Source organism: Squalius cephalus (genome assembly GCF_949319135.1).
Source record: "Squalius cephalus genome assembly, chromosome: 8".
Lineage (NCBI taxonomy): Eukaryota > Metazoa > Chordata > Actinopteri > Cypriniformes > Leuciscidae > Squalius > Squalius cephalus.
In genome coordinates, this window is record NC_137129.1 from 17224859 (window position 1) to 17238254 (window position 13396).

General features: G+C 38.0%; 1 protein-coding gene across 1 annotated transcript in view; it reads left to right on the plus strand.

Moving 5' to 3' along the window:
* arid1ab (AT-rich interactive domain 1Ab) overlaps positions 1-13396 on the plus strand; it is a 90736-nt gene that overhangs the window by 40800 nt on the left and 36540 nt on the right. The window contains exons 3-4 of the mRNA XM_079878708.1: positions 673-1251; positions 1398-1514. Coding sequence (XP_079734834.1) covers positions 673-1251; positions 1398-1514 — 696 coding nt within the window. The remainder of the gene's footprint in view (positions 1-672; positions 1252-1397; positions 1515-13396) is intronic.

A 13396-nucleotide genomic window follows, 5' to 3' on the forward strand; every position in this document is an offset into this window, starting at 1 on the left:
AAACAGTGTCCTACCGGGTAACTTTTTCAAGCAGTTCCTTCTTGTGCAATTCTTTCCTCCCTGCCTTCTCCTCACTCCCTTCTGCTGCTATCGTCTGGCTGTTTGCCCACATGCCCATGAGAAAAGCTTGAGTGAAAAGCAATTCAATCAGAAGTTTTGAAATCACAAAATAAAACAAAAAATGCCATGATTTAATAATGACAATGATAATAGTGAAAATATTTATAATAATAACACAATGCACTGTTGTGATTGTCTCTGGTATGTATGCAGTACTTCAATTTAGTCTGCTTAAACTCAGCCTCTCCAAAATTGACTGCAAGCTCAGGTTCACTTTTGAGTGCAACGCCTACATCTCTAATCCAATCAATTTAAATGTACGTCACAATACAGAAGAAATTATCTATTGCTATAGCCAATTCATTGCAATTTGGTTGTTTGTCATAAGAGAATATCTTAGTCTTGTTAAAATAGAATTGATAGTTTGTGAATCAGAATCAAATCAAATTAGTAGCAAAGACCTGCTCAAGTTTGCGTGCCTGGTGATCAAGAATTAAAATGCTTACGGACAGTTACGGATGGTCACAGATATATCATGTCCCTAGTTTTACGTTGCAAAATTGATGTTTGCTTGCTAATTGGATTACTTGGTTCTTATTGTGTTCTCTTTAGATGAGCTATGGACAGCATGGCCCAGGTAGTTATGGTCAGAACCAAGGTGGCTACTATGGACAACAAGGCCCTTCACCTCACGGAGGCCCCCAGCAGTCTCCATACCCCCAACAGCCCTCCACTGCTCCAGGCTCTCAGCCCCCTTATTCCCAGCAATCCCCTGGTCCTCCCCATGGCCAGAGTGGGCCCTCTTACGGGCAACCTCAGGGCCCCCATGGTCCCCCTCAGGGCCAACCTCCATATTCCCAGACTCCACAGTCACAGTCAGGACAGCCTTCCTACCCCCAGTCCCAGGGTCCCCCTCAGTCACAGGGTCCTTCTCAGGGCCAGCAAGGGTCTCAGTCGCAGCCTGGATACTCTCAACCACCCTCCGGTCCAGTTCAGCCTCCTCAGCAGCAGGGACCTTCACAACAGCAGCAGCAGGGCCCACCACAATCACAGCCGCCCAGCTCAGTGCCACCTCAGTCATCCCAGCAACCTTCAGGACAGGGTCAGCCCTCACCTTACTCCCAGACCCCTCCGCTGCAGTCTCAACAACAACAGCAGTCGCCCTTCCAGCGCTTTCCTCCGCCACCTCAGGTAAAAACAAAAATAAATCTGACAGGTTATAACAGTGTCCAAATACTTGGAGGTGCTTCGATGAACGCTATCCTTACACAAGTGCTGAGTTTGTTGCCCTTCTACAAAATGATTCTACATTTTGTCGTCATCACTTTGTTCCTCAGGAGCTTTCTCAAGACTCCTTCAGCTCTCAATCTTCAGCTCCTTCCTCCAATCAGCCCATGGTGTCTGGTAAGAGTGGTCCAGAGGAGACCATGCAGGGACGACCTTCCAGTCTGCCTGTGAGTACCATGAATGTTTCAAACCAGAATAACGTAATGCCGTGCTAGCTTTCAAACAGTTTAAAGTGCTTAAGAGGTAAGCTCTCTTGCATCAAGTCTATGCAACTGCTTTGGTTACTCATCAGAATATTTTTAGTTTATTTACCACTGCTAGCTTATGCTTTTGTGCCTTAATGTATACAGACTTGTTCAAAATGTCTTTGGGATAGTGATTGGCTGGAAGACAGTAGTCATAGCCAGTATTATACAGGGATCGGCAGGGATCAGCTCTGTGGTTATAAGGTAGTTTACGTGGTAACTGGCATTGAACCTTTAATCAAGATTTGTGATTTGTGTGGCCTGTGGTAAATATTGTACAATGTGTTCCTAAGTCATGGGTGTCCTGTCCTGCTCCAGAAGGGCCACCATCCTGCGCAGTTTAGCTCCAGTCCTAATTAAACACACCTGAACTAGCTAATCAAGGTCTTTAGAATTACTTAAACCCTCCAGGCAAGTGCATTGATTCAGAGCAAGTTGGAGCTAAACTCTGCAAGACATTGGCCTTCCAGGAGTAGAATTGGACACTCCTGCCCTAAGTGCATCAGAATCGTGAAATTACCTGATGTTTTGGATTTCAACTGGGGTCAACTGCACTTAAGCAGCATATAGCATAAGCACTGCCTGCTAGACCACATCTCTGATATACTTGTTACTTTTGGATGGGTAGAAATTCTGAAAGTCTATGCTGCTAAATTTTCTGGTGGTGTTCTGTACAGCCTTGCATGAAAAAGATTGCAGCAGGGCTCGGCAATAAGGACTGCCCGATGGCCTGGGGCCATTGTGAAAGATGCTCGGGACAGTTGACGGAATTGCGCCGATCAGGCCAGTGCTGCGTCATTAAGAAAGTTAATTTTTTGCATGTTTTTTTTAAGTCGTCAATTTAAACGTTCAATCGATTTTAAGCTATTCAATCACAAAAAGATGCGAAAGAGAACTCGATCCAGTACTTGCGTGCTGTTTTCTGTGCACGCACACATAGAGAGCCTGACAGCTCTCGGTGTGGTTGCCAGAGTGCGGAATGGAGTTCTCTTTCACATTGTCTTGTGCTTGCACGGAAAAATACACGCACAACAAAAGTATGTCAAAATCCTGGCGAGTATTCTCGTGAATAGCCTTTAATAACGTCTTAACGTTAAACCGGTGAGAAACTAAACGCATGCATTGGCTCTTAAAGTGACAGCAATAGAAAAAGACAAAAAGAAAATCACTCTCATCTTGACTAAACAAATTTTATATCTTTAACATTTTAATCTATATTTGATTTATACAGTGAAGTCTGTGCAGTGTTGTTTTTACATTTGTTTGATTTTTCAGTTTCTGTAGTTAATACTTAGAATACTACTGTGAGACCTGAAAAACGTAAAGCACTGTTTAATTGGTATCTTTTGTTCTTTTGTATATTTATTTTTGCTGTTGCCTGTATTTATTTATTTTTTTTCTTATTTTATTATTGACTATTAACTTGTCTTCAATATTGTTTCAAGTTTATTGTAGTTTTTGCTGTGGTATCAAAATTGAATTGGGAAATTGTGACATTTCACTGGTATCAAATTTTGGTAGGTTATTTATTAGAATGTTACATGGGTCAAAACAACAGCAATTTTTTTTTTTTTATTTTTTTTTTTGATGGGGCCAGTGAATATTTTGGCAGGGCAAGTAAAATTTGGAACCTCTCCCCAAAAGGGCAAATAGAAGAAATCCTTACATCATTCTTTGAAATAACTTTTGTTTCGTTTTCGCAACTGAGTGTTATTGTGTTCTTGATTTGTCTAATTTACCCAGCATAAACCTTTTATCATGCTACATGTTAGTTACTAGGTTTACTTAAAGTCCAAGATAAGCATGGACGCCAAACGTCGGCTATGCAAGATTAGTTGCTTTTGGAAATCAGGTCAGCAAAAACCTGGAGGTTTGCACTTCACTGTCACTGTGAAAAAACGTGCAGGATATGGCGCGTGCGTGTGTTTGCATATAAGGTTAGCAGATACAAATAGCTCATTCAGAGCAACAGTGTGTCCAAAATTTTCACATAAGCTGAGAATTAATGAGAGTGAGAGAAAGTGTCTTATAGAGAGCTGGCAAATGACTGGAGCTCGAGGGCTTGAGAAAGTAAAAGGGGGGATGAGTGAGTGAGAGAGAGAAATTAGATAGTTTTGTATCTGCCAGTGGGGGATGCCCTCAGGATGTGATCTCCTCTTTATTTATTTATTTATTTATTTATTTATTTATTTATTTATTTCTCTTACGTAGCCAGTGACTGAGATTGGCAGAGATTTTATTCAATCCAAGGAATCCCCATGGTTGCCTGCAGGAAAGGCAATAATGTAGCCCTCGATTGACCCCTTCTACCATCAACATCTCCCTCATGCACTGCTCTCACGGTAGATTAGCCCCTATTGCTTACTTGAGCCTGGCTGACACCAAAGGTAAAACCCCTCCAAATCACTACCTGACCTGCATGGGAGTTATCCAGCTGTGTAACAAAACTACTAGAAGCTTAATGGTACTGCTATGCTGAGAAAAAATACTGGGCATATGCTTATTGTTACTGGGTTTATTTGTTTTAGCATCTTCATTTTCCACTCCGTGTAGTCTAAAAGTCTTTAGCCCTAATACATAAATATAGTGCTTCCACCACCTGGAATTATTAGACTTTTAAGATCTTTTAGATTAAGTCTTCATTTGTTGGTTTTTGAGGACTGATTTCATGAACGTTAATGTGGATTAAAGCTGCCAACTGCTGAGACATTTCAGAGAGTGAATAGGGACCAGTTTGACTGGTTCAGCTGGTTTCCTGACAGTTGTTGCTTCACACTGCAACGAATGAACAAGTCTAGCAACTGTACACTTTGTCAGCTCTCTGTGAACTGTTTGTTCTCATGCATGTTTTGCCGTCTTCACTGAAGGATATTTACAACATTCTTTAACATTTGATTTAGTTGTGGCTGCTGTAGCTGAATTTCTAAAACCATTTCTTTGTGTAAATCAGTGAAATCATTGCACACTGTTCAAAGAATAAAAAAGTTTGTCCTTTTTAATCTTTTAAAAAAATGCATCTCGCTCCACCTATTAAAAAAAAATCTGTTTCGGCTGATGTCACTGAGGCCACACAAATAAACGTGAAACGTGAGTATGAGGCTACTGATTTTAGTATTGCTGTTCTAAAATCTTGCTAATGGTTAAAACAGTAACTTCTCTAACCTTCAAAACACTCAACCATGGTGAATGAAGATATATTCTGTTGCTTGGCTTATCATGTGCTGTTGGTTAGCCCTGTCCACAGTAAAGCCTCATTAGATGAAAACCTGTCAGGTTGCGCAGTATTTTTGCTTTTAAAGTGTTATTTTAATTAGATTAGAGTTGGATTGTTAAAGTGTTTAGATTAATTAATTGAAATACTTTTAAATCATCCTGTGCCCCCTCATGGATGTTTGCTGAGGCCCCTATGGTTGAGAACCACCATGTTAAAGGGATGTTAGTACCTTTTTATTAAACCAGTACAGCGCACAATCACAGTTCACTGTGCCTTAAATAACCTAGTGCACTGATGCTTTTAAAAGTTTTTCTGCTGTAAATAAGTGTGAAGCCACATTCAGTGATTGGCAATTATATTGACAACAAAAAACATTGGACTTGTGGGTTTATGCTGGCAAGATTCTACCTTCAGACAGCTTTTTCATGAGCTTGCATTTGTCTTAGTTAATACCCATTTGGCATATTCCTCTGTAGACGCACTCTGGTTTACCATAATGTCTCAGTCATATGCATGCTGATACGTGCCAAGATCGAGAAAGACAGAAAGCTGGAGCTGATCAGATACTGGGGAGAATCTGAATCCAAAAAACTGATTCCCCAGATTGTGTCTTCATAGGCAGAAAGACTGGGCATCTTTTGCTGTGATCCTGATTAATTAGTTTTGAATTATGTTTTTTCTTTTTCATTTCCCAAATTAATCTCAATGCAGTGTGGTTCATATCAGTCGAGGATCAAATCAAATCCTCTTCCATTTGGTTGATGATAATGGTGTTTATGTCCGCATATATGAGTGAGAGAGATCTGGTGGGGGGAGATTTCCAATAGCTTGGGATTTCAATGTGGGATGCCCTGGAAGTGATATATCCTTTTTGTGTGTGAGAGAACATGAACACTTCCTTCAGTCTTTTCTAATCTCCTCCAGTTCCTTTCTGATGGGCTTTTGTGCTCCTTCCTCAAAGTGCGGCTAATCCGAAGCAGTATCCGCCTCCTCTCTGTACTTCTAAACTCCGCCGTGACTTCAGGGGTCTGTCACCCCCGGCCCCTTGTTTCCCCCGCTGCCTTTATATATCACACACTCTTCCTTTCTAAGGCAATCAGATGCTTATCCTCAGTGCCCTGTAAGTGCTCAGTTTGAATCGTCCCGTAAACTTTGTCCGTGATCTTTTTGCAGGATCTTATTCTGAGATGCATAATAAGTAAATGTGCTCAGGCCTGGAGGGGAAGGTCACATGCTTGTCACATGCCCGTTTGTTTTTTCCCTCTTCTTCCCAGTGGAAAGGTTTTATGGAGTAGTAATTCTGACTCACAGAGGCACAGACCGTTGGGAACGTGAGAGAGACGCGAAGAGAAAATTGGGGTGGAATACAGTGAGACGACAATAAAACTCCGCAGTAAGGCCTGGGGCCGGTTTCACAAAGATAGACTTTGACTATGGCTTAGATATAGTAGATGGTCAGACTTCAGATAGACATCTAAATCAGACCGTTGCACAAAGCACTTAAGACTCTGACTATCTTAAGTAGGACTACACTGCAATGCATTCTGGGTAAAATAAGACACTTTTCAAAACAAAAAACATGGCGGATCGAGTAAGCGCATTCAACCGCTCAGTGCAGTTTACCCCAGCGGAAAATATCTGTTTGTTGGAGGAGTATAAATGACGGAGTATGTTTTTATGTTTCCACTGTTCGATCGCGCCCGTGCCATCTCTCTCTCTGACATACACACACACATTCCAGTATTGCAATCTTGACATCGCAGCCTGTTATTATGCAGTGTTCACACCAAACGCGAATAGAGCGTCAAGTTCGCGTCTATCGCGTCTAGTTCGACGCTTGAACATTTTGAATCCATTCGCGCGTCCAAGGCGAATAGGACGCGCGTATAAAGCGAGCGTTTGAAGCGAAATAGACGGTTGAACAGTCACGGTGTATTGCATTTCACGCATTGCCCGTGACTGCGTATGAAAGGGAGCGCGTCGATCGTTGCTCGCGTTGACTATGTAACGGCCCTAACAGTTACAAGGACATTTTACTTGGGAATGTAACATTAGTAACAAGAAGAAATGTTTAAATATGAGCCATTTTCCCTTTTCTTTTGGCAGTTTGTAATGTAACTCATTGTTACTGCTGGTTGCCAAGGTAACATAGAGTCTTAGACCTAAGTTAGCCTGGGGGTAAGGTGTCAAATTTTTTTGGTCTAAGTCAGTCTTTATTTTTGTGAAACAGTCTAACTTGCATTAGACTGTCTATGAGCAAATTTTAGACTTGTCTAACACTATAGACCGGTCTAAAATAGCTTTGTGAAACCGGCCCCTAGTATCGGCCACTAGTTCATGATACACATCACAATATCATATCTTCTATGCAATCTTAATATGTAAAAAGAAATTATTTTTATTTTAATTTTATTTTTTATTGTTGGATGCCCGTCAATCATGTGCAATGCACATTTTAATCCAGTGTTTGCAGATGTGGTTTAGAATTAATAACTGGTTCTTTTACCGAACTAGTTCCTTTAAAAAAAAAAAAAAGTTGAATTATGTAGGAAACACGGCTAGGAATGAAAGCAAATAGATATTAAGTGGAGAAAGAGGGCGTCAGGATGGATTGAGGCAGGAAGTTGATAATGAAAAAAGAAATGGAAGTAAATGGAGGAAAAGTGTATTGGAAAGAGGGAGCAAGTTTCACACAGGAACCCCAATGGCTGACATCATTTTAAGACCACCCGCATTTTCTCCAGCACTCCCACCCTGACAGACCACGAGTGCCAAGTGCTCCAGTACTGTCAGATGTCTGCGGCTCTTTCCATCCATCTTTCCAATCTTTCTGTCCTGTTCCTTTTCACTTAGTTTCCCATCTAACAGTTTTGTCTTTGTTGCAGTGCCCTTTTTTTTTAACGCTCTCATTGTTGTGCTGTCTGTTTGCAGAGTGGTGTATTTATGGCCATCTTTTTACTCTTTAATTTATTTTTTATTTTTTTGTATTCTGTAGCTTTTATATTTATTAATAGCATTTGCTAAAGCAAGCCTAACTATTACTCTTGCTCATGCTTAGGGTTAGGGATTTCAACAATCGTTGCTCAACCCTCCACTGTTTGAGGTATGAACATGAATGATGCCTCATAAATTGTGTCTTGAGAAGGGCAGTGATGGTAATTTTCCAAATAATCAGATATAAGATTTTTGCCCGGTGGAGATTAAAGGAATGTTATGGAAGCCTGTTTCCACTACGAAATAAAAAAATAAAGTAATAAAGACCTTTTAATATCACAATTGTAACTTTATTTCTCCAAATTCTGAGTTTGTATCTTATAATTTTTAGTTAATATCTTGCAGTTCGGACATTTCTTTCCTTCAAAATTTGCAATATAAATGTGAAATTCTGAAAAACAAGCCAGAATTGTGATATAAACTAACAATTGTGATCAATCCTATTTTCCTGAGGATTACACAATTATTGATTTATCATAATTACAACTGTTCGTATATATTTTGAGTTAAGGTAATTACAACCTTGTATCAAAATATATATATATATATATATATATATATATATATATATATATATATATATATATATATATATATATATATATATATATATATATATATATATGCATATATACACACACACACACACACACGTTGGCACTCTCGCAATGTGGTGCCGTTTTTTTTTTTCACTTTGACATGCACTACTGCAGTGTTTATCACTGGACACCAGATTGAAGTATTTAACTTTAAAATGTAAAAAATGTTCTAATGGGAAACAGACATTTTCTCTTGACAGACTTATGAACTAGATTACAATGTAATTAGTTTATAAGTCTATAATTCTGCTGCAGTCTCTTTTTTAACTTTTGCTCTCTGTGTGATCTGAATGTTGTTCAGAAGGTTCAGCGTAGATCTCGGCCTGTTTTGCGCGGCTGTGCCTTTGCAGTATTCAGAGTCTGGGGCGTGTTTCCTGTTGCTATTCTGGGTCTTCCTGTGTGCGCGTGGCTTATTCATGTTCATGGGCTTCAGGTTGCTCTTGTTCATGCGCTCTCTGTTGCACAGTTTTTCCCTCATCCTGTGTGTTAGCTTAATTAACAGAATCAAGCACGATGCAAGAAAAGCTGCAGTATTAGATTGCATTTCATGCTTTTCCAAGAGATAAAAAAAAAAGGATTTGTGTATCAAATACATTTCACTTGTATTTTTGTCTTTTCGTGTTCTCCCTCCCTTCGTTGTCTGTCTCTCGCACTCTTGTTCACACACCCACTCTTAGCCCTCCAGCCCCCCCCCCTCCTCTCTCTCTCCCTCCCTCCCTCTCTCTCTCTCTCAGCGCTTCTGCTCGGCTGACGGCAGCACAAAGGCCGTGTCTCACTGCAGCACTCTCTCTCTTTCCGTCTACTGCCTCTCCCATTATTTCTATTTTTCCTCATCTTTCCTCTTCCTTACTTTTCTGAATTGCATCAATCCAGTGTTTTTATTTAGTTTTTAGTTTTTTTTTTTTCTTTTAGATTTGCAGATGGGGTTTAGAATTAAGAACTGGTTCTTAGTTAGAATCAGAACTAGTTCCTTTTTAAAAAAAAGACACCGTCATCCATAATATTCATGATGTTCAGTTTCATTAGTGGTTCTTAAGTGTCAGTCTCCATCCTCAGGGCTGGGTGGTATGGCAATATGTACCGTGTGGTGGTAGAAATGTCAACGGGAAGATTCTGTTATACTGTTTACCTTTTTATATCTTTGGTGTGATTTTTTAATTCAAGCGGCAAGCAGAAAACTATAGTGTGGATACAGATGGATGCTTCCAATGTAGATTGATTATAATGAAAGTGCGTTTTCATGTAGGGATGTGCTGCTGTAAGTAACAATTGTAGTGCTGTATTACTATTGGAATTTTACTGGTTTGCACATTTATTTTCGTAAACTACTTAGAAATGTGGCTTATGCAATCCTATTTCTAAAGGTCTACTGAATTAAGCCTGTTGTTTTTAACTTGTAATGCTGGATGCACCCATTCACAATATGCTCCTGGTCGCATTAATGAAAATTTGCTGGCAAAAAAGGTGCATTGTCTATTGTCATTAATTTAGCGATGTATGAAGCACCATTCATACGGAAGTCACTTTGAAACCAGCCAGCTTTCTGTTGGTCAACACAGTGAATCTTTGTGACCAACTGAACCTGTTGCCAAATCTGTGTGGGGACATATTTTGGATTCCTATTGAAATGGCTGTGTTTTGCGCACAAAAATTTGCTGAATAGTAAACCACACTGAATAAGTGACCACACTTATTTATATTGCAAATAGTTAGTGTTGCACGATTAATCATATCGCGATGTCAAGCCTATGCGATTATATGACGCAAAATGCTGCAATTTTATGAAATTAATAAATGCATGTGTGGACATGACAACCCATTCTCTCTGAGAGCTGTTTGCCCATTTTCTACACCGCTAATATTAAGAAGACCAGACAGTTTCAGTTTAGGCAGCGGCACGTGTGGAGAGTATGGTCACGTCATGACTTTACGGTGTGCAGCGCGGAGAACAGGTGAAGATGGATGCCAAGCAGACGGAGACTGAACTGGTGTCCAGAAAAAAATTCTACCTCTGTTATATGGCGATATTTTGGCGATAAGATAACCGACAGCGTGAGACTCAAGCAATTGACACTTTTCACACGCTCACCCCACACATCCATTTTCTAACGCAGAGAAAAATCGCGAAGCAAAGAGGACACTGACACCAACAGACTAGACAGAGCAGGTTACTTTTGATATGAAACTAATTCTCAGGTTTCAGATTCTGTCAATTTTATTACGAAATTCAAACTAAAGCGGTTTGGCGCTGGTAAATGTGACGTGGCAGTCAGATCGTGGTCGTGAACCGAACATCTCTTACTCTTTACTAGTTAATAGTAAATAAACACGAATGAACAATAGGTGTGTTGAAAGATACAGTACAACTTACCGAAATGTTTATGCCTCACATATCGATCAATCAGTGTTTATCAACCGTGGAAAAAGGTAGATAAAACAGCTGGAGAACAATGTCACATAACGTTACATTTACCTCAGGAAAGCCATTTGATAGCACGTTAATTGGCTAGACAAATTATATATAGTGTATTTTGCGAAATATGTGCACTATATTAAATATTTATTATATTTTTACTTGCATCATTAAAATATTGTAACGTTGTTGTTATAGTCTAGTAAAAAACACATTATATTTAATTTGAGTTATTTTTAACCTTTAATAATAATACCAGCTGACAGGGCTCTCTGTATGTTTACAGCATTAGGTGAGTTTTTTTCTTGAAAATAATTTATATGTATCTACTGTCGCTAATATTTATCCAAATTAATCAATATTGAATCCAGATCGGAATCAAATCACAAGATTTGAATTGAAATCGTGAAATTTGTCAAACAATAATAAAAAACAGTAGCCTACCAGTCATTGTACCATGTAAACATTGTAACATGTTGTCACTAAACTTAACAAATTTCTGTTTAGTTACCAAATGTTTTGACAATCACAATACACATCCTGTTTGAATGTTCAAACTATCTTATTTTTTTGAGCATACTTGTTCTTATTTATTATTCTATTTATTTTATACTATTGTACTATTTAGACTTACAAGTTTTTAGTAATGCAAAGATGTCTATTTCATTTTGTAAAAAAAAATATTATTTTAATCTGAAAACACTGTGCATTTAGTTGTTGTTGCTAGTTTGAGTTGAGTTTGAAACACATATTTCAGCATTATCACTAATCTGTGTACATTTTCCTTGAGAACCACGCAAGTTGACTCATGAAACCATTTGTTTATTATATCACAATCGCATATCGCAATATTGGCCTCAACAATCGCAATGACATTTTCCCCAAATCGTGCAGCCCTACAAATAATCTTATCTATCAACATCCAAATAAAAAAGAGAAAATAATCAAATGAGGTAAAGTACATTTGTGACACCGCCTGTGAAAACCTAGCTAAAGTATTTTTTTTTTTTTTTTTTTTTTTTGTGATTCACGGTTTTCTACGTAAAATCATCCTACATAATGTAAAGAACATTCTGTGAAAATATAACCTTTATCTTTAATATTGACTTAGACCATCATCAGAAAATCATGTTCTTGAGAAATTCCAATGTAAAAACAAGCTAATTTTAAAAACTTTTGTCCCCCCAATGCATTTGAATCATAATTATCCTGACTATATGCCATATACCACATTACAGCTGAAAATATAACCATTTTCAGTGAAATTATGACAGTTATGGGAAAATTCTCATATATGTATATTCTACTGATATTTCATTTTACAAATAAAGTTATACAAATCTTTACAGTGAACTGACTTTAGAAAATGTCATGAACTTGATTTACAAAGTCAGTTCACTGTAAAGATTTGTATAACTTTATTAGTAAAATGAAATATCAGTAGAAAATGTCATGAACTTGATTTACACTGATATTTCATTTTACTAATAAAGTTAACAAATCTTTACAGTGAACTGACTTTGTAAATCAAGTTCTTATGGTTAATATACATATTCTCAAATTCTGGGTACCATAAGAACTTGATTTACAAAGTCAGTTCACTGTAAAGATTTGTATAACTTTATTAGTAAAATGAAATATCAGTAGAAAATGTCATTAAATATACATATATAAATTAATTAATATATAACACTTAACGTTTTGTCATTCGTGGATGTTCTATTTGTACAAACTGAAACGAAGGATAATTACCATTATCCTCCAGAAAGTAATCCTCTATAAGACCGATTATGTCATAATTTGGGACATTTCCACTGAAATGTATAGCATACAAACTGTTTAAACAATCAGCCATGTTCTGTTCCTCGCTCTTCGTGTGCCGCCATGTCAGATAGGGAATTAATCATCCCAATGCATCGGCATCCTACAACCGAACTGTTTCGACACGTAGCATGCATAAAATATCCTTAAAATAAGATGCTTATCTTGGCAGAATATGGAGTTACAAAACAAATAAGCTGTTCCTGAAATTTCGGTGATGACACGAAGAAATCCAAGTTGCAATTTTCTTGCCTTTCCCGAGACTGACCTGATTGTTGCTGTTTGTCTGTTTGCTCTCTCTAATTGTAGAAAAGATGTTTCTGAACCAAATGATACAAGAATCAGCAAGTGTTTCTGTGCCAAAAGTAAACCAGAGATGATTAAAATCAATGTTTAGGCGCTTTATTTTTTTGGCGCTAAATATTAAAACGTAGTGTCAATAAAATCATTAATTTCAGTATTTATCATGTATCTCAAAGCCCATTGTATAATCTATCATTTAGGTGGGGTCACGTTTTATTTGCAAAGAATTTATTTGCCTGAAAGATTTTGTATTGAAAAATGTCCTACATAAATAACTTTATTATACAGATATAAATTTGCAACTGTTATATGATTTGAAATATATGAAAATGCAGAAGAAACATCGCACTAAAATACTAGAAAGCCGTACTTATGGTGCCTTCACGTGCTATGGTAATTATGGTAAATACCAAAAGCCGACGTGGAAAATGCACATGAACACCCCCTCATGTGGTATTTT